This window comes from Suncus etruscus, chromosome 6, assembly GCF_024139225.1.
Source record: "Suncus etruscus isolate mSunEtr1 chromosome 6, mSunEtr1.pri.cur, whole genome shotgun sequence".
Classification (NCBI taxonomy): Eukaryota; Metazoa; Chordata; class Mammalia; order Eulipotyphla; family Soricidae; genus Suncus; species Suncus etruscus.
This window is the reverse complement of record NC_064853.1, coordinates 39,586,017-39,604,437: the sequence shown is the minus strand read 5'-3', so window position 1 is coordinate 39,604,437 and position 18,421 is coordinate 39,586,017. Positions and strand designations below refer to the sequence as shown.

Below are 18,421 nucleotides of genomic sequence, written 5' to 3'. Positions count from 1 at the left end.
AATCTTGAGGGGCCAGAGGTAGTACAACAGATACAGTACAACAAAGATAGGACTTGCCTTGCACATGGCCGACTCAGGTCTGATCCCCAGCATCCCATCTAGTCTCCTGAGCCTATGAGGAGTGATCCCTGAGCTAAGTTAGGAGTAAGCCCTGAGTATAGCCAAGTGTGGCCCCTCACAAACATCATTGTGGATGTATTACAGCATGATCCACATTTTCTGCAGTTACTGGTCTTCTCCAAGAAACAATGACTTTGCAGGCTATCCCAGCAGTACCAATGGCCAGAATCAGTTCCAATGACATCTGGCCAGGCAGCACAGGCCTGATGTCCGAGCTCAGACCAGTAATGTGACCCCACTTGGTCCAGTGATGCTTGGGACCAGTGGGGCTACATCTGGCTGTAGTAGGGGTAGGACAGTGTTTCAGATGGTGGTGATTTTTAAACTAAGAGCTTTTCAAGAAGCTTTTCAAGGCCAGCAGTTTGTGTCATTTCCACTGTTGTATTTAAAGATTTATCATAATGCCTGGAAGTGATTGGATGTATATAGACACACATACACACATACATGTTAGTGTTGGAATAATACGCAAAATTCTCATCAGTATATAATGAGTGGGACTTCTGGAAACCATTAAGGCTATAATTCCAAAGAAAATGTTGCCATCTTCTGGCAGGAAAAAGAAAATGCTCTCAGAGGGGAGAGCAATGGGGACACCTCATGCCAAAAGCAGATAAATGAGCCTTGCAGTAATCTTAGAACTGACACTTCACTGTTGCTCACATTAGCCAACCCAAGTTTACTAAAGAGAATCAAGTGTAGCCACTTTTACTGAAAGCAGCTGAAGCAGAAGGAACTAAGGGAACAGGTGACTCTAGCAGACAAGTTAAAACAAGGGCAGAATGAAAACAGTCATGGCAACTGGAAAAGCTAAGGTACATAAGCTGTCTGAGCCAGAGCTCCCTGCTCATCGGGGAGGAAGAATCTCTGAAAACAGACTGCACCAGAAATATTGCTCTTCTTTTCTTTTTTTGATCACATCCAGTGATGATCAGAGTTTACTCCTGGCTTTTGCACTCAGGAATTACTCCTGATGGTGCTTGGGAAACCATATCAGATGCTAAAAATAAAACCCAGGTAGACTGTGTGCATGGCAAGTGCCCTACCTACTGTACCATCTCTCTGGCTCTAAAATGCTACTCTTCTCCTGACTCCAAGAGACAGCTGCCTTTTTCTCTGTGTGAGCACTTCCCCCTTTTTTTTAATCACCCTCTTTCCCTGACTAGAAAATAGAACAATCTCCGGGTACTTGGTCATTTGGTAAAGTCCTGTTCTTAAGTAATTGTTGTTAGATGGTATTCCCTACTAGGTCATTTAATTCCCATGCAACAGGAGAATAAATAGACTTTCCTGTCAGTTCAATATTGTATCCAAAATGATGCACGTTCTTTAGGGGAGGGGAGGGTATTGGGACACATCCGAATGGTGCTCAGAGGTTGCTCCTGGAAGGCTCGGGGGACCATATCGGATGCCGGGAACCAAACCTGGGTCTGTTCCGGGTCCACTGCTTGCAAGGCAAATGTCCTGCCACTCTCTTACATGTCTTTTGAAGGTGTTTTTTAGATCAAGCCAGTACATACTCAGGTGCTCAGGTGAAAGAACCTGCATTGGGGCCAGAGCAATAGCACACCTGGCAGGGCATTTGCCTTGCATGCAGCCGACCTGGGACTGACCTGGGTTCAATCCCCAGCATCCCATATGGTCCCCTAAGCCTGCCAGGAGTGATTTCTGAGTGATGAACCAGGAATAACCCCTGAACGCTATTTGGATGTGGCCCAACACCCTGCCCCCTCAAAGAACCTGCATCATTCTAGATACAATATTAAACTGACAGAAAAGTCTATTTATTCTCGTCACATGGGAACCAAGCGACCTAGGGAATACCATCTATCAACAATTTTACTTAAGAACAGAATTTTACTGAATGACCAAGTAACCGAAGATCATTCTATTTTCTGCATTTTATGTATGTAGATATATTTGTATATATGTATGTATGTTTTTGGGGTCATATCCAATAATATTCAGGCTTATACCTGGCTCTGCAGTCAGGAATTACTCCTGGACTAGGGGAACCATATACAATACTGGGTATTGAACCTGGGATAGCCACATGCAAGGCAAGCACCCTACCTATCATAATATTATCACTCTAGTTCCAACTACCTAATTAAAAATTTATTTATCCACACCTGGAAAGCTAAAAAAATATGATTCTCAATCATATTCTTAATCCTGGGCCTCCTGCACACAAATTACATGCTCAGTCCATTGAGCTATTGACTAGTTTAAAATCTACCTTTCATCATTTGATATTTAAAAAAATCCTAAAACTCAGAGCAATAGGGGGCCAGAGAGACAGCATGGAGGTAGGGAATTTGCCTTGCATGCAGAAAGACAGTGGTTTGAATCCCTGTATCCCATATGGTCCCCCGAGCCTGCCAGGAGCGATTTCTGAGCATAGAGCCAGGAGTAACCCCTGAGCACTGCCAGGTGTGACCAAAAACCAAACCAAACCAAACCAAACCAAAAAAACAAACAAACAAACAAAAAGGCAGAGTAATAGTACAGCATTAAGATGCTTGACTTGCACACAGTTGATCTAGGTTAGATACCTGGCATTTAATATGTTCCCCCAAGCACTTCCAGGAGTAATTCCCGAGTGCAGAGTCAGGAGCAACTACTGGGGATTGCTAGGTATCCCCTAAAACAAACAATTATCTTGAGTTAGGAATGCAGCTCGACTGTAAAGCACGTATCTTTCATGCGTAAGATCTGAGTTCAACCTCTGGTACCATGCACACATCAATATACTCAAGTTCCTATTTCTCCACACCCCTTGCCGCCCCACCAAGAAATCAGACAAGTCCAAATAAATTCCTATCTCTAGGAACCCCACGTCTTCAAGCCTTTTGAGCTTTCAGCAGGGTCAGTTACTTACTCCAAGAATCTCTACATATTCGTAGATCTGTGCTTCTAGGAAAGCAATATCTTTGTTCCTCTCAGTGTCTCTGAGAACAAAAACAAAGCTGTTATCACTCATGTGTTCTTTTGCTCAGGGTCTGTGAATGTTCACTCCACAACTGATTACACACTATGAGCAGATGAGAAGTGTCATGCTGTGAAACAAATGTTCCATTCAGCTCAGGACTCACACACAGATGCTGAGGTTATTTCCTGGATGCATGGAAAACCCCCTACCCCTTTTACCTCAGTTGAGAAGGTAAAGGACATACCAAAATATTTACATTTTCATTTATCATTATATTCTGCAAGAAAGATGGCCTAGAGAATAAGCTCTAAAGTAAGTTCTAGAAAAAGCAAGCATTGGCCCAAATTCTGACTCCAATACTTAGTAACTGAGAGAATCTTTAACATTTCTGAGTCCTTATCTTAAAAAAAAAAAAAAAAAAGAAAAGAAAAAGAAATAACTACTTTTAGACTTTTAGAGTTGTGAGAATTATGTCCTTCAAACAATGAGGCTCAAGACTAGATTCTGGGGGCTTTGGACATGGCTCAGAGGGATGAAGTGCATTCGTTCTGGAAAGAAGGCCGGGTGAAATCCCCAGCAAAGTACAGGTGAAATTAAACACAACATCCAACCCCCCAAAAAGGAAGAAAAAATAGTTGGGGGCATACAGAAAAATAGCTCAAAGTGCTGAAGCACATGTCTTATGACCTGGAGTTGATCCCTGGTACTGCATGGTCTCCTGAGCACTACCAACAAAACGAAAGAACAGAACAGATTCAGAGCCTAAAGATGTGGCTCACTGGCAAAGCTCGCATCTTGTGAGTCCTTCCAATTCTAGCACCACCTCAGGTTGCCAAAGACAAACTTGATGGAATAATTGCTGGGATTCTTAACTTCACACTAATTTGTTCAAATACCACAAACAAGAGTGGGCTGTGGGTCATTGCAACAGCAAGGAAGAAAGGTGCCACAGAAAAGAGATTCAATAGTCATTACCAAAATGAGCGTAGAAAAATCTTTTGTTAGCTTATTCAGCTACCATGAACTATTGAGGTAACAAAAGACAAAAGGTCACCTTAGTAAGGACTTTCCTTGGTTTATAGTAACTGAGTACACTGTCATCACCAGTGGAAAAACACACACTAGATCTCCGAACATCAACAATGGGGATAAACAGGCTTCAAAGACCCTAATGTGGCAAAAACTCTGCTTAAGCAGAGAGTACATTAAAGAAAGCATCAAGGATGGAGCTCAGTCATAGAGCATTTGCCTTATATGTGTGAGGTCCTGGGTTTCATTCCATGCCACATGGCCCCCCCCCCCAAACCTGTAAGCAATTCAACTCCCAATGAGCAGCACCACAACAAAATGTGAGCATGTCATGGTCAAGCATGTTTGCAAGCCTTGTTGACATTATCATCAACAGTAGCAACGACGACGACGAGAGGAAAAGAAATAACAAAATCTATAAGCAAAAGGTTTAACCAGTCTTTTACCTTTTGGTACCCTTTGACTTGGGATTTTTGGCGAACAGGGAGGTATCAAGTGACTCCAGGGACTTTCCTTTGGTGCTGAACAGTCTCTGTGCTCGCTCTTCTAGAGTCCTGGGAAGAGAGATGTGGAAAGGATTCTGGGTTAGTTATCGGAGATGTTTATTTTGCAGTGTTACTTAAAAGAACGGAATCAGAATTCCTTTTAAAGTTCCACTAGAGTGGGGCCGGAGCAGTGGCACAAGCAGTAGGGTGTCTGATTTCACGTGCTAACCTAGGACAGACGAAGGTTCGATCCCCTGGTGTCCCATATTGTCCCCTAAGCCAGGAGCGTTTCTGAGCACATAGCCAAGAGTAACCCCTTAGCGTCACTGGGTGTGGGCCCCCCCCCCAAAAAAAAGTTCCACTAGAGTGGCCAGAAACATTGTACAGTGCTGGGGCCGTTTGCCTTGCTGTGGCAGATCTGGGTTTGACCCAAGACATCCCATATGGCTCTCAGAGCATCACCAGGAGTACTTCCTAAGTGCAGAGCCAGGAGTAACCCCTAAGTACAACTAGGTGTTGGAGGGAGAAAGGGAGGGAGGGAGGAAGTATGGAAGGAAGGAAAGAAGAAAGGAAGGAAAGAGGAAAGGAGGAAGTTAGTTCTTACCCGCCGCATTTTAGACCTAAAGCTAAGAGAGCAGATTTCAATCTGTCCAAACCCAGGGAGGCCAACTCCTATATAAAAAAGAGAGGCAAGTTAAATTACTGTATATAAATAGATCTTGAGAAACAAATAATGATCAAACTTAGGTTTCCACAGAGCATACATATTTTCTCTTCACCCCATCTCTATCCTCTACTCCCTCTCCCCCATTCTTTTTATCACCTTTCCATTTATTCTATAAAACATACTATGTACATGTCTAGTTTTAAAATGTTCATGGCATTAAATACATGAGACAGTGATTCTTCCTGGAATGAAGTGGTGAGATTAGATGATAGTAAAAGCAAATGTACCTCCCAGGAAGAGAATGCAGAAAGGTCAAGATGAGCTCCGGCATGGGTCAGGGCACTGCTTGTCTCTTTCTGCCAAAAATAATATAATATTTATAAAGATCTGGCCAATCATTCACTTATATACATGTATGACTAAGACTCAAATCCCTACAAAAGCAGAGCATGCTCTATTATCTCACTGAGAGTCCAGAAGAAAAAGTCAAGTATGTTCTAAGAGTGAAAATAATACATTTAGAGCAAAAATCATAAATTTTGTCAGGAGAAATCATAATGACATGGTTGATAAAAATCCTGAACCCGGGGCCGGGCGGTGGCACCAGAGGTAAGGTGCCTGCCTTGCCTGCGCTAGCCTAGGACGGACCGCGGTTCGATCCCCCGGCGTCCCATATGGTCCCCCAAAACAGGAGCGACTTCTGAGCGCATAGCCAGGAGTAACCCCTGAGCATCACCGGGTGTGGCCCAAAAACCAAAAAAAAAAAAAAAAATCCTGAACCCAATCCCAACAAATCTCGTTTCATATTATACACACACTATAAAGACCTCATGCCTACAACAGATCCCAGGAATCAGCAACTAATGCCCTATAAGCTCAAGATCAAGGTAAAACAATTAGTCCGGGTTCAGGGCTCATGCTCCACCCACACCCCACTGAAGCTCACTGGCCATCCAGGAAAGGTGCCATTGTCCCACTTCTTCTCAAACTCTGTCTGAATCTTTCCAAAAAGTTCATTCTGGTCTTGTAAGGGCTTCACTCTATCTGTGTAATCCTGAAGGTACTCAAGCAACATCTCCAGGTATCTACAGAGGAATAAACAATAAAGAGACAGCAATACAGATTTCTAATTTTTGATACATAATCATGCCTTGTAAAATAGGTATAATTCCATCAATACTAGTCTGTGGAAATAAACAGCAATGAATGACCTTAACTGTTGACTTTTCCCCTTTTATTCTCATGATATAATTCCAATACTAAAATCACAAGCTGAGGAGGTTAAGTCTTTTTCCGATTAAACTTCAAAGACAACAAGTGAAGACTTTCTTTTAGTGCAAGATCACATAGATCCATACTCATATTTTTTTAGGGCAATCAAAACTGTTAAAACTGTAAGTCAGGGGCCCGGAGAGATGGCACAGCGGCGTTTGCCTTGCAAGCAGCCGATCCAGGACCAAAGGTGGTTGGTTCGAATCCCGGTGTCCCATATGGTCCCCTGTGCCTGCCAGGAGCTATTTCTGAGCAGACAGCCAGGAGTAATCCCTGAGCATCACCGGGTGTGGCCCAAAAATCCAAAAAAATAAATAAATAAATAAATAAAAACTGTAAGTCAGGGCTTTAGGAATAGTTTAGTGGTAGAGTTTCTCCCTCACAGGGGTGAGACTGAGTTTGAGTCCTGGCACTACCCCACTTGCTGAGCATGATTCTGGCAGCACTTCCTTTTGGGATCTCTGTAATTCCAACAGTGTGTGTGTGCCCCAAAGCTAAATTATGTGACAACTGTGTGAGCACCACAACCAAGTGTGTGTGTTGACTCCCAGTCATCAAAATAAAGGGAAGGGAAAAAAATAAATAAAAATAAAATTATAAAATAAAAACCTTTCAGGCAATAAAATTCAGAATTTTGTCTGAATACCTTCATCTTAATTTTATAAAAAAAATCCAGAAGAGCTCTGAAAATTAGTAATACCTACCTCTTGTACTCTGCATTCTTCCTTTCTTTAGGAATGTCAAATAATTGGTCAAAAATGGATAAGTATGTGATATAATCCAGCTTCTGGAGAGAGAAAATAAGTAACAAGGTTCAATTAAGTATCGAGAGCAAGTTACCACATAATCTCCAGTAAATGAGCTAAAAACTGGGTGCTGTGAGAGAATGGCAAACAAATGTAGTATGATCGGTTATGTCAACTATGTGATGCATTTTCTTTAAATAAAAGAAAAATAACTGGGCCGGGCGGTGGCGCTAAAGGTAAGGCGCCTGCCTTGCCTGTGCTAGCCTTGGACGGACCGCGGTTCCATCCCCCGGTGTCCCATATGGTCCCCCAAGCCAGGAGCAACTTCTGAGCACATAGCCAGGAGTAACCCCTGAGCATTACCGGGTGTGGCCCAAAAACAAAACAAAAAAAAAAAAAAAGAAAAATAACTCCTGGCAGGCTCGGAGGACCACCATATGGAATGCTGGGGATCAAACCCAGGTTGGTCATATGCAAGGCAAATGCTCTACAAGCTGTATATCACTCTGGCCACCCAAAATTTTTTTTTTTTTGAAAATTAACTGGTTGGGGGCTGAAGCCTCAAACTTGATCTCTGGCATAACACAGTCCCTTGAGCACTATTAGGAACAGCACCAATCATTGTCAGGTGTAAAACCCCCGCTCCAGCAAATCTAAAAGCTCACTCTAAACTTCTGGGACACTTCATCATTTACTCTGAGATTGCAACATTAAATCTCATCAGTTAGGTCAGAGAAAGGACAAGGTTAAACTTTGCATGTAGCATATCTTGGATTGATACCCAGCACCCTGAGCACTGTCAGAAGAGACCCTTGTGGGGCCAGAGAGGTGGCGCTAGAAGCACTAGCCTAGGACAAACCTCGGTTCAATTCCACCAGCGTCCCATATGGTCCCCCACAAGCCAGGGGCGATTTCTGAGGGCAGAGCCAGGAGTAACCCCTGAGTGTCAAATGGGTGTAGCCCAACCCCCCCCAAAAAAGAAGTGACCCTTGTAAAAAAAAAAGGGGGGGGGGGGAGCCGGAGAGTTAGCACAACGGTAGGGCATTTGCCTTGCTTGCAGAAGGACAGTGATTCGAATCCCGGCATCCCATATGGTCTCCAGAGCCTGCCGGGGGTGATTTCTAAGCGTAGAGCCAGGAGTAGCCCAAGTGCTGCCAGGTGTGACCCAAAAAAAACCCAAAAATCCAGAAAAACAACAACAACAAAACGGAAGAAAAGAAGGAAGGAAGGGGGGCTGGAGAGATAGCATGGAGGTAAAGCGTTTGCCTTTCATGCAAGAGGTCATCGGTTCGAATCCCAGCGTCCCATATGGTCCCCTGTGCCTGCCAGGAGCAATTTCTGAGCATGGAGCCAGGAGTAACCCCTGAGCACTGCCGGGTGTGGCCCAAAAACCAAAAAAAAAAAAAAAAAAAAAAGAAGGAAGGAAGGAAGGAAGGAGGGAGGGAGGGAGGGAGGGAGGGAGGGAGGGAGGGAGGGAGGGAGGGAGGGAGGGAGGGAGGGAAGGAAGGAAGGAAGGAAGGAAGGAAGGAAGGAAGGAAGGAAGGAAGGAAGGAAGGAAGGAAGGAAGGAAGGAAGGAAGGAAGGAAAAAAAAGAAGGGCCCGGAGAGATAGCACAGCGGCGTTTGCCTTGCAAGCAGCCGATCCAGGACCAAAGGTGGTTGGTTCGAATCCCGGTGTCCCATATGGTCCCCCGTGCCTGCCAAGAGCTATTTCTGAGCAGACAGCCAGGAGTAACCCCTGAGCACCGCCGGGTGTGACCCAAAAACCAAAAAAAAAAAAAAAAAAAAAAAAAAAAGAAGAGAAAAAAAGAAGTGACCCTTGAACACTGCTTAATGGTTCTAGTCCCAAAAAACTCATCGCAGGGCCCGGAGAGATAACACAGCGGCATTTGCCTTGCAAGCAGCCGATCCAGGACCAAAGGTAGTTGGTTTGAACCCCGGTGTCCCATATGGTCCCCCGTGCCTGCCAGGAGCTATTTCTGAGCAGACAGCCAAGAGTAACCCCTGATCACCACCGGGTGTGGCCCAAAAACCAAAAAACCAAACAAACAAACAAAAAAAACCAAACAAACAAAAAAAAAAACACCTCATCTCAAACACTTATATTTTTTTAACATCTTTTTAAAAAGGACTTTTTTTTTTTGTTTTTTGGGCCACAGCCGGCAGTGCTCAGGGGTTACTCCTGGCTGTCTGCTCAGAAATACCTCCTGGCAGGCACGGAGGACCATATGGGACACCGGAGGACCATATGGGACACCGGGATTCGAACCAACCACCTTTGGTCCTGGCTTGGCTGCTTGCAAGGCAAACGCCGCTGTGCTATCTCTCCAGGCCCCTTAAAAAGGACTTTAAATAAGGGTTAGGGATGTAGCTAATTCCTTGCCAGGTGCAAAGTAATAGATTCGATTCCTGTTATTGCAGGCCCAACCACATCCATGAATGTTTCCATGACTATCACACACCCCCTAAAAAAACAAGATAGCATTGAAGCCAGAGCAAGCGTTCAGGCATTTGCCTTGCATATGCTAACATAGGAGGAACTGTGGTTCGATCCCCGGAGTTCCATATGGTCCCCCAAGCCAGGAGTAACCCAAGTGTCACTGGGTGTGGCCCAAAAACCAAAAAAAGATAGCATTAAATAGCCCTTTGCTCTGAAGAAAGCTATATTCATATTGTCCATGTACCTAGTACTCTATGTGTCTAAAACAAGAACTTAATTTTTTTTTTTTTTGGTTTTTGGGCCACACCCGGTTGAAGCTTAGGTGTTACTCCTGGCTATGCACGCAAAAATCGCTCCTGGGGGCCGGAGAGATAGCATGGAGGTAAGGTGTTTAGCCTTTCATGCAGAAGGTCATCGGTTCGAATCCAGCGTCCCATATGGTCTCCTGTGCTTGCCAGGAGCAATTTCTGAGCATGGAGCCAGGAATAACCCCTGAGCATTGCTGGGTGTGAACCAAAAAACAAAAACAAAAACAAAATCGCTCCTGACTTGTGGGACCATATGGGACACCGGGGGAATCGGTCAGTGCGTGCAAGGCAAATTCCCTATCACTTGCACCACCACTCTGGCCCAAGGAACTTAATATTTTGTTAATTAAAAAACAAAATTTAGGAGCCGGGAAGGTGGCGCTAGAGGTAAGGTGTCTGCCTTGCAAGTGCTAGTGTAGGACGGACCATGGTTCAATCCCCCGGCGTCCCATATGGTCCCCCCAAGCCAGGGGCGATTTCTGAGTGCATAGCCAGGAGTAACCCCTGAGCATCAAACGGGTATGGCCCAAAAACCAAAAAAAAAAAAAAAAAAAAAAAAAAAAAATCATGTATGTAATAAATTTGTTTAAATAAAAAAATTAAAAATAATTTAGAGAGGCCAGGGAGCGAGTACTATGGCAGTATGATTGCCTTGTATGCAGCCAATATGGTTTAATCCCCGGCAATCCATATGGTGCCAAGACAGTAAAGAATAGTTCCTCAGTGCAGAAACAAGAATAACCACTGAGCATCACCAGGTATGATGATCCCCAAACAACAAGAAAAATGCCAAATAAAATGTAAAAAAATTTAATAAAAATCACATGCTTGGGGCCAGAGTGGTGGCACAAGCCTTGCGCACACAAGCCTAGGATGAAGAGTGATTCCATCCCCTGGTTCCCATATGGTCCCCCCCCCCCGAAGCCAGGAGCGATTTCTGAGCGCATAGCCAGGAGTAACCCCTGAGCATCACCGGGTAAGGACAAAAAACAAAAAAAAAATAAAAAAAATCACATGCTTATATTCAGTCCAGAAACCTTTCACCTTGAGAACTATTTCAATCTAAGAAAACACATCACGGGGCCGGGCGGTGGCGCTGGAGGTAAGGTGCCTGCCTTGCCTGCGCTAGCCTAGGACGGACCGCGGTTCGATCCCCCGGCGTCCCATATGGTCCCCCAAGCCAGGAGCGACTTCTGAGCGCATAGCCAGGAGTAACCCCTGAGCGTCACCGGGTGTGGCCCAAAAAAAAAAAAAAAAAAAAAAAAAAAAAAGAAAACACATCACTACACTTCTATATTTACAGACAATACAACATATTAGGGAAACATTCCAATGTGCTTCACTAGGCCAGTAGCCCAAGTCCAATGTTCTTATTCCTTTTAGAATCAATCACTATCCCCTCTCCCAGGTCTTACCTCAGAGGCCTTCAAGTTAATATATTTGAGGTAACAGTCGTGGAGATCAAGGTAACGGCCATACCCCTCTTCATCTGTGAACTCCACCAAGTCTAAGAGAATCAGAAATAATGATGATTCAATTAGTAAAGCCCATTTTCTTGACCTTGGCATTCAAAGACTGTTTATTTCTTGTTTCATGAAACAGTTATTTTTTTTGTGTGGGGGTCACACCCAGAAAAAGGAGAGACTGACTAGAAAAATCCATGATCTTGCATTCCAGGCTCTATGAGCAGATCTGAGTTGCCAATCAATAGCTTTAAACCCAGCAGGTAGTTTCAAGGGTACAACTGTATGCCTTGTATGCAAAGAGCTCCAAATTTAATCTCTGGTGACAAGCACTGAGTGTAGCCCTGGTAGTCCCAAGCACCATTGAGGAGGTTCATTTCCCACCAAAATATAAGAGAAAAAAAGAAGAAAAATCTCTATTTTACTCGTGTTGGACAGAAATACTGAATTTAACTTACTTTGTGCCTCTTCACTTGGATTCTCTCGTGCCTTCAGGAGTTCTTCAAATTCCACTGACATTGGCACACAAATCTGAGGAAAGAGAAAAACTAAGGTGGATCTTATAGCATAAAAACTTCAGTACCACAGAAGTAGTCATCTGTACCAAAAGCTGAATGTTTTGTTTTGTTTTGTTTTGTTTTTGGCCCATGCCTGGCAGTACTCAGGGCTTATTCCTGGCTCTGTGCTAAGGGATCATCCTGGTAGGGTTTGAGGGACCATAAAAGGTGACCTGAATTGGGTCTGGTTTGCCACCCATACTCCCAAAAAGTCTAAATAGATAGTATAAAATTAGAATGTATGCATACTCTGACCCAGGTTTCAAACCCACAAGGCCTCCTAATCACCAGGTTTACCCTGGAGGCATCCTAAATACCCCCACAGTGGTTCTGGTGTCTCCAGCACTGTAATACTCAAGCAGTAGCACTAGCATTGAACTGCTAACCTGCCTAGCCGAGTATCGTTGGGAATGGTTCTTAGGTCCCCTAAACATTGCTTGGGAGCACTTTTTACCCCACCCTACCTAAGTAAGACAACCAAAAAAAAAGTCAAGAGACATTTTATTTATTTATGTATTGGTTTTTGGGCCACACCAGGCAGTGCTCAGGAGTTACTCCTGGCTCTGCATTCAGAAATCACTCCTGACAGGAGTAAGACAACCAAAAAAAAAGTCAAGAGACATTTTATTTATTTATGTATTGGTTTTTGGGCCATACCTGGCAGTGCTCAGGAGTTACTCCTGGCTCTGCATTCAGAAATCACTCCTGACAGGCTTGAGGGACCATATGAGATGCCACGGATTGAACCTGGGCAAATGCCCTACTGCTGTGCTAGCACTCCAGACCCAAAAGACCTTTATAATGTTAACAACTTCCAAAATTTGCCTTCCTTAGAAGTGATTGGGAAAGCATTTATAAGATCCCAATGTAGGTCAGAGAGATAATCCAACAGCCTAAATAAATATAAGCCTGGGTTTAATCTCTGGCACTTCAGGGTCCTCCAAGTTCTGCTGGGATTGACTCCCAAGTACCACAGGCTTTGCTCCCCATTCCCTTACATTCTGTAGTCACCTATACTGAATACTGAAACATAAACTCTGCTCCATAAATCTTACACCAGAGGGTAGAAAATATTTATTTTAATAAAATGATCAGAGTCCTAGCAAAAGGAAACATTAGGGTGGGAGGAATTAGATATTTTATGAAAGAGTTGATCTCTGAGCTGAGCCTTGAAAGTCCAATGATCACTGAAAGTGAGTGAAACCTGTGTCAATGAAGCCTATAGGGTACAACTTCAAGACATATGTCAGATACACAGCAATTTAAAACGAGGTTGCATCTGCCAAAATTAAAAAGGAGAGAGCAGGACTGATCAGGGAGCAGTTAAGATGCATTTAAGACCCATATGGTCCCCTGAGCCAGCCAAGAGCAATTTTAAGCACAGAGCCAGGTGTGAACCGAGTGCCAGTGACACTGGTTGTGACTCAAAAACAAATAAACGAAAAAAGATGCCATTAAGAGAAAATCTTGAGTCAGTAAGCTAGCACAGCAAGTAGCATAGCAGGAAGGGTATTTGACTTGTATAAAACCAACCTGGTTCAACCCACAATATTCCAAATGTGGTCCCTGAGCCTTCCAGGGGTAATTCCTGAGTACAGAGCTAAGAAGTAACCCTAGTGAAGTGCTAGATGTGGCCCAAAACCAAAAAAACAAAAATTGAAAAAGAGAGACAAAATCTGGACTTGGTAACACAGTCAAGATTATAACAATAGTGAGATAGGATTATAGCAATATAGGAGGGTCGGAGTGATACCACAGCGGTAGGGTATTTGCCTTGCACACGGCCAACTTAGGATGGAGCCTGGTTTAATTCCCAACATTCCCTGAACCTGCCAGGAGCAATTTCTGAGCAGGGAGCCAAGAGTTACCTGAACGCTGGGTGTGACCCAAAAACCAAAAACCAAAACCAAAAACAAACAAACAAACAAACAAAATATATATATGGCTTCAACTTAAAGAGGAGAGGCGGGGCCGGAGAGATAGCATGGAGGGTAAGGCTTTTTCCTTTCATGCAGAAGGTCATCGGTTTGAATCCCGGCATCCCATATGGTTCCCCGAGCCTGCCAGGAGCAATTTCTGAGCATAGAGCCAGGAGTAACCCCTGAGCGATGCTGGGTGTGACCCAAAAACCAAAAATAAATAAATAAATGAATAAAAATAAAGAGGAGAAGTATCTTCAAAGCACTAGTTATGTAGTATGTTGGCAAGCCATTCTTCTCACAATGAAATAGTGATTCCCTCCCTCCTTTCCTTCTGTGCCAGGAATAAAACCTAGAATTTGTCAACATGAGCGATATCCATTGGCCCCAAATGGCAAATTCTATTTAAAGGACATCTGTTTTATGCTTGTTTGTTTTTGGATCACACTCTGTTGCTGGTCAGATGCTGTGATGGATGTGGCCATATGCAAGACAAGTTCCTTAACTCCTATTATTTTCTTTTTCTCTCTCTCTCTTTCTCCTCTCTCTCTCTCTCCCTCCCTCCCTCCCTCCCTCTCCCCCCACCCCCAGACCAGGACATCTAAGAGTTACTTCCATTTTCCTTGAGACCTCTAATATGCTCCTTAAAGTATGGAGACCATAGAGCTATAAAGAAAAATCTTTTGGGGTCATACCTCATTTGGATGCTTCCTATGGAATTCTTTGATTTGCTTGAGTCTGTTGTAGAATTCAGCAAACTCATTAGGTCCTGAAATGGCATTGAGTTCCTCTTTTCGTAATCTGCAATTTCAGGAAAGATCCACAAATACATAAAGTCAGATCTATAACCATGGCTCCCCAGAAACACTCATGCCTGAACTGAGTGTGATTGCCACTTACCCATCCTTATCGTCATACAAATCCCTCAGGTTCCCACTGACTTCCATGTACCTCTGGAAGACAAACAAAAATCCATCTGAATGAAGGAATCTGTACAACTAATCACAGAACCGAGCAACTAACAAGGGCTATTAGTCAAAGCTTAGGGAAATCTTAAGATGAGGTATTTAAATAAATCTTCTGGTAACTTCAATAAAAAGCTTTCCAGTTTTTTTGTTGGTTTGATTTTTTTTTGTTGTTGTTGCTGCTTTGTTTTTGGGCCACACCTGCTGGTGCTCAGGCGTTACTCCTGGCTCTGTGCTCAGGAAGTACTCCTGGTGATGCTCAGGGGACCATATGGGATACTGAGGATCAAACTCTGGTTGGCCGCGTGCAAGGCAAACTCCAGCCCCCTTGGTTAGTTTATCTGAAAAGCATCTCAGTAATGAGATTTGGGCAGTGACACAGTCCCCTAAATTTATATCTTACTAATGCTTATATTTCCCTAAGTGAGCCAAATAAAAGAAGACACAATAAAATGAATCTCTGATAAATGACAAGACCACCAATCTTCACTGAGAAGTGCACAGGCTAAACTTTAGTTTCATCTGGATGAAAAACTCAGATCGTACAGGTATATAGTCCTTTTTCCAAAGAGTTTGAAACTAGATTTGTTTCAGAACTTCGGCATTTTAAGTTCAGAAAGGTCCTAATTTCTCTGGGATACTCCCTATTGTAAAATGGAGCAAACAATTGCTCTACAGTGAAATAAATGCATTACTTACTAGGTGTAATAAGGACCAAGTTCCTTATTTCTGAACTGATGAGATTAGACCAGATTTTATCAAACTATTACAAAATAAAGAAAAATTCAAGGATCACACACACCTGGTCATAAGGCTTGGTAGGGGTCGCACACTTAGTGACAGTGCTTGCACACTATGCAGTTGGAAATTATGTCCTTGGCAGAGCTGCCAAGGACAGTAACATGAGGGATGAAACTCTTAAGCTTCAAGCTTGCCCAGGTATGTGCTTCAGGCATTGACCATCTCCAGTCTCTTATAATATTTTGAAATTGGGGGCCCGGAGAGATAGCACAGCGGCGTTTGCCTTGCAAGCAGCCGATCCAGGACCAAAGGTGGTTGGTTCGAATCCCGGTGTCCCATATGGTCCCCTGTGCCTGCCAGGAGCTATTTCTGAGCAGACAGCCAGGAGGAACCCCTGAGCAATGCCGGGTGTGGCCCAAAAACCAAAAAAAAAATATTTTGAAATTGGGGCAACTGATAAGGGATTATAGTACTGGTTTGCAATACCAATTAACTCCTGAAAACCAAAGCTTTAATTAAGCCCTCCCCTCCCCCCTTTTTTAAAGTAAAAAACTTCAAATACATGGAAGAGCACATATACACAATCTAAAGAACCTCATTTATCTATCATTCAGCTTTAATATGTATTATTTTCATTTTGAAATGAACGTTAATAAAATGTCAGGTTTTTTTTTTCCAATGCAACTACTACCATGCAAAATACTTCAAAAGCAGTGTTCCAGGAGGAGAAATACTGTAATAAAGAGCTTATCTCACTAGTGGACGACCCCCTATTTATTCCCTGGCACTGCAAATAGTCTCCCTTCCTCACTTTCCCAGCTCCCCCTAAGTGATCTCTGAACACAGGGCCAGAAGAAGCAAGCCCTGGGCACAGCCGAATGTGGCACCCCAAAACAAACAAAAGCGGGGCCAGAGAGATAGCATGGAAGTAAGGCGTTTGTCTCACATGCAGAAGGACGGTGATTCGAATCCCAGCATCCCATATGATCCCCCGAGTCTGCCAAGAGCGACTTCTGAGTGTAGAGCCAGGAGTAACCCCTGAGTGCTGCCATGTGACCCCCTCCCCCCAAAAAACAACCCAAATAAACAAAAGCAAGTGTTCAGAGCCAGGCCTGGACAGCACCATCTGTGCACTCTCTATACTACCAGCTCCTCCCTGCACAGCCGTGGTGTAGGGGATGCTATGAACCTCAGAAACATTCTTCTAACAAATGAATGAGTTCCCCCACTCAAGAGGCACCCTGGCACTCCGACTGTCCAATCTAAGCTACCTCTGTCCGAGTTCCAGCTGCATCCCTGGCCTCCCCTTTCCCCAGCTCATCTGCACCCCAGGAGGAGACCAGGAAGGGGATACTCACATCTTGCATGGCCCGGGTGCGGTGGTCAGAATTGATCTGGTCCCGAAGCTGCAAGGCAGACAGGCGCCGTTAGTCGGGGTTCAGGAGTGGGGAAGGGCCGAAGCCTGGAGGCCTCCGGGGCATGGGGAGGAGGGTCCCTAAACGAGAAGAACCCCACGAGAGAGTCCCAGGAAGGTGCGGGGTGCAGGTCGGAGCGCGGGAAGGCCTATGGGACTAAGAAAGGGGCCTCCAGGGTTGAACACAGGGAGAGGGGCCGGGTCTCAGCTGCAGCTCCGGCCCGGGCCCCCCCACTCACCGTAGATTTCTTCGTGAGCATCTCCTTGGCCATGACATCCATGAGCCGCTCCTTCTCCTCATGATAGCGCCGCTGCTGCTCCAGGATCGTCTCCATCGTCCCTCCGGGCCCAGACCTCCAGGCCGACCACCGACACGACCGGAAGCACCTCCTGCCGCCTTGCGCGCCTCGTCCCCCCACGCTCTACGTCCGGCGGCACCAAGGTTCCGCGGCGACCGGAAGTACTTCTGGGACTCGAGGGAAAGTGAACACCTGTCCGGCGCGCTCGAAACGGAAACAGCGCCCCCTGCCGGTCGGAGGTGTGTGGTGGCGGTCGAGCGAGCGGTTTTGCTGGTGCCCTCTAGGGGGCCTAGGGAAATTCCCGGAATTGGGAGGTGAAACCAGATGCTACCTGGGATTTTTCTGGGACTGTAGGAAGGCTGGGAGGTTGCATGAACTGATGGACACTCCCTCCCCTTGCATGGGTACTGGGAGATCGAACATTAGTGTCTAGTTAGTAGTGAGATCGCTAAGAATGTTTCTTTTTTATTTTTGGATCTCTGGTTTTTTTGGCAGTAAAACGGGATGAATGGCAGTGATTTTGTTGTTGTTTGTGCCTGAAATCTATTACAGAGTATTGCACAGGCAAGGGAACTGTTCTTTGGCTGAGCTCTATCTCCAATTCCTTGTTGGTTTCTTTCTTCATTTTCAAGTAAATTTTTTATTTTTGGGTTTTTATTATTTTTATTGGGGGGGGATCCTTGTTGGTTTCTTTCTTCATTTTCAAGTAAATTTTTTATTTTTGGGTTTTTATGATTTTTATTGGGGGGAGGAATCACACCAGAGGTGCTCAGGGCTTACTCCTGGCTCTGTGCTTAGGGATCACTCCTGGTGGTGATGGGGACACCATATGTTGTGCCCGGGATTGAACTTGGGTTGACCATGTGCAAGGCAAGAGCCCTATGCACTGTATTATCACTCTGGTTTAAGTAGAATAATCTTGTTTAAGAAATATAGAGAGGGGGCTGGAGAGATAGCACAGTGGTAAGGTGTTTGCCTTGCATGCAGCCAAACCAGGACGGACCTGGGTTCGATCCTCGGCATCCCATATGGTCCCCTGAGTCTTCCAGGAATGATTTCTGAAAA

General features: G+C 44.5%; 1 protein-coding gene across 1 annotated transcript in view; it reads right to left on the bottom strand.

The window, feature by feature from the left end:
• SF3A3 (splicing factor 3a subunit 3) overlaps nt 1-17,470 on the bottom strand; it is a 32,291-nt gene extending 14,821 nt beyond the window's left edge. Inside the window, exons 1-12 of the mRNA XM_049774795.1 lie at nt 17,297-17,470; nt 17,002-17,049; nt 14,838-14,890; nt 14,633-14,738; nt 11,920-11,992; nt 11,414-11,505; nt 7,210-7,292; nt 6,180-6,318; nt 5,521-5,589; nt 5,171-5,238; nt 4,528-4,635; nt 3,002-3,071 (exon numbers count right to left, since the gene is read on the bottom strand). Of these exons, the coding sequence (XP_049630752.1) occupies nt 3,002-3,071; nt 4,528-4,635; nt 5,171-5,238; nt 5,521-5,589; nt 6,180-6,318; nt 7,210-7,292; nt 11,414-11,505; nt 11,920-11,992; nt 14,633-14,738; nt 14,838-14,890; nt 17,002-17,049; nt 17,297-17,392 (1,005 nt within the window). The 5' untranslated portion in view covers nt 17,393-17,470. The remainder of the gene's footprint in view (nt 1-3,001; nt 3,072-4,527; nt 4,636-5,170; nt 5,239-5,520; nt 5,590-6,179; nt 6,319-7,209; nt 7,293-11,413; nt 11,506-11,919; nt 11,993-14,632; nt 14,739-14,837; nt 14,891-17,001; nt 17,050-17,296) is intronic.
• Between the last annotated feature and the right edge of the window lie 951 nt (nt 17,471-18,421).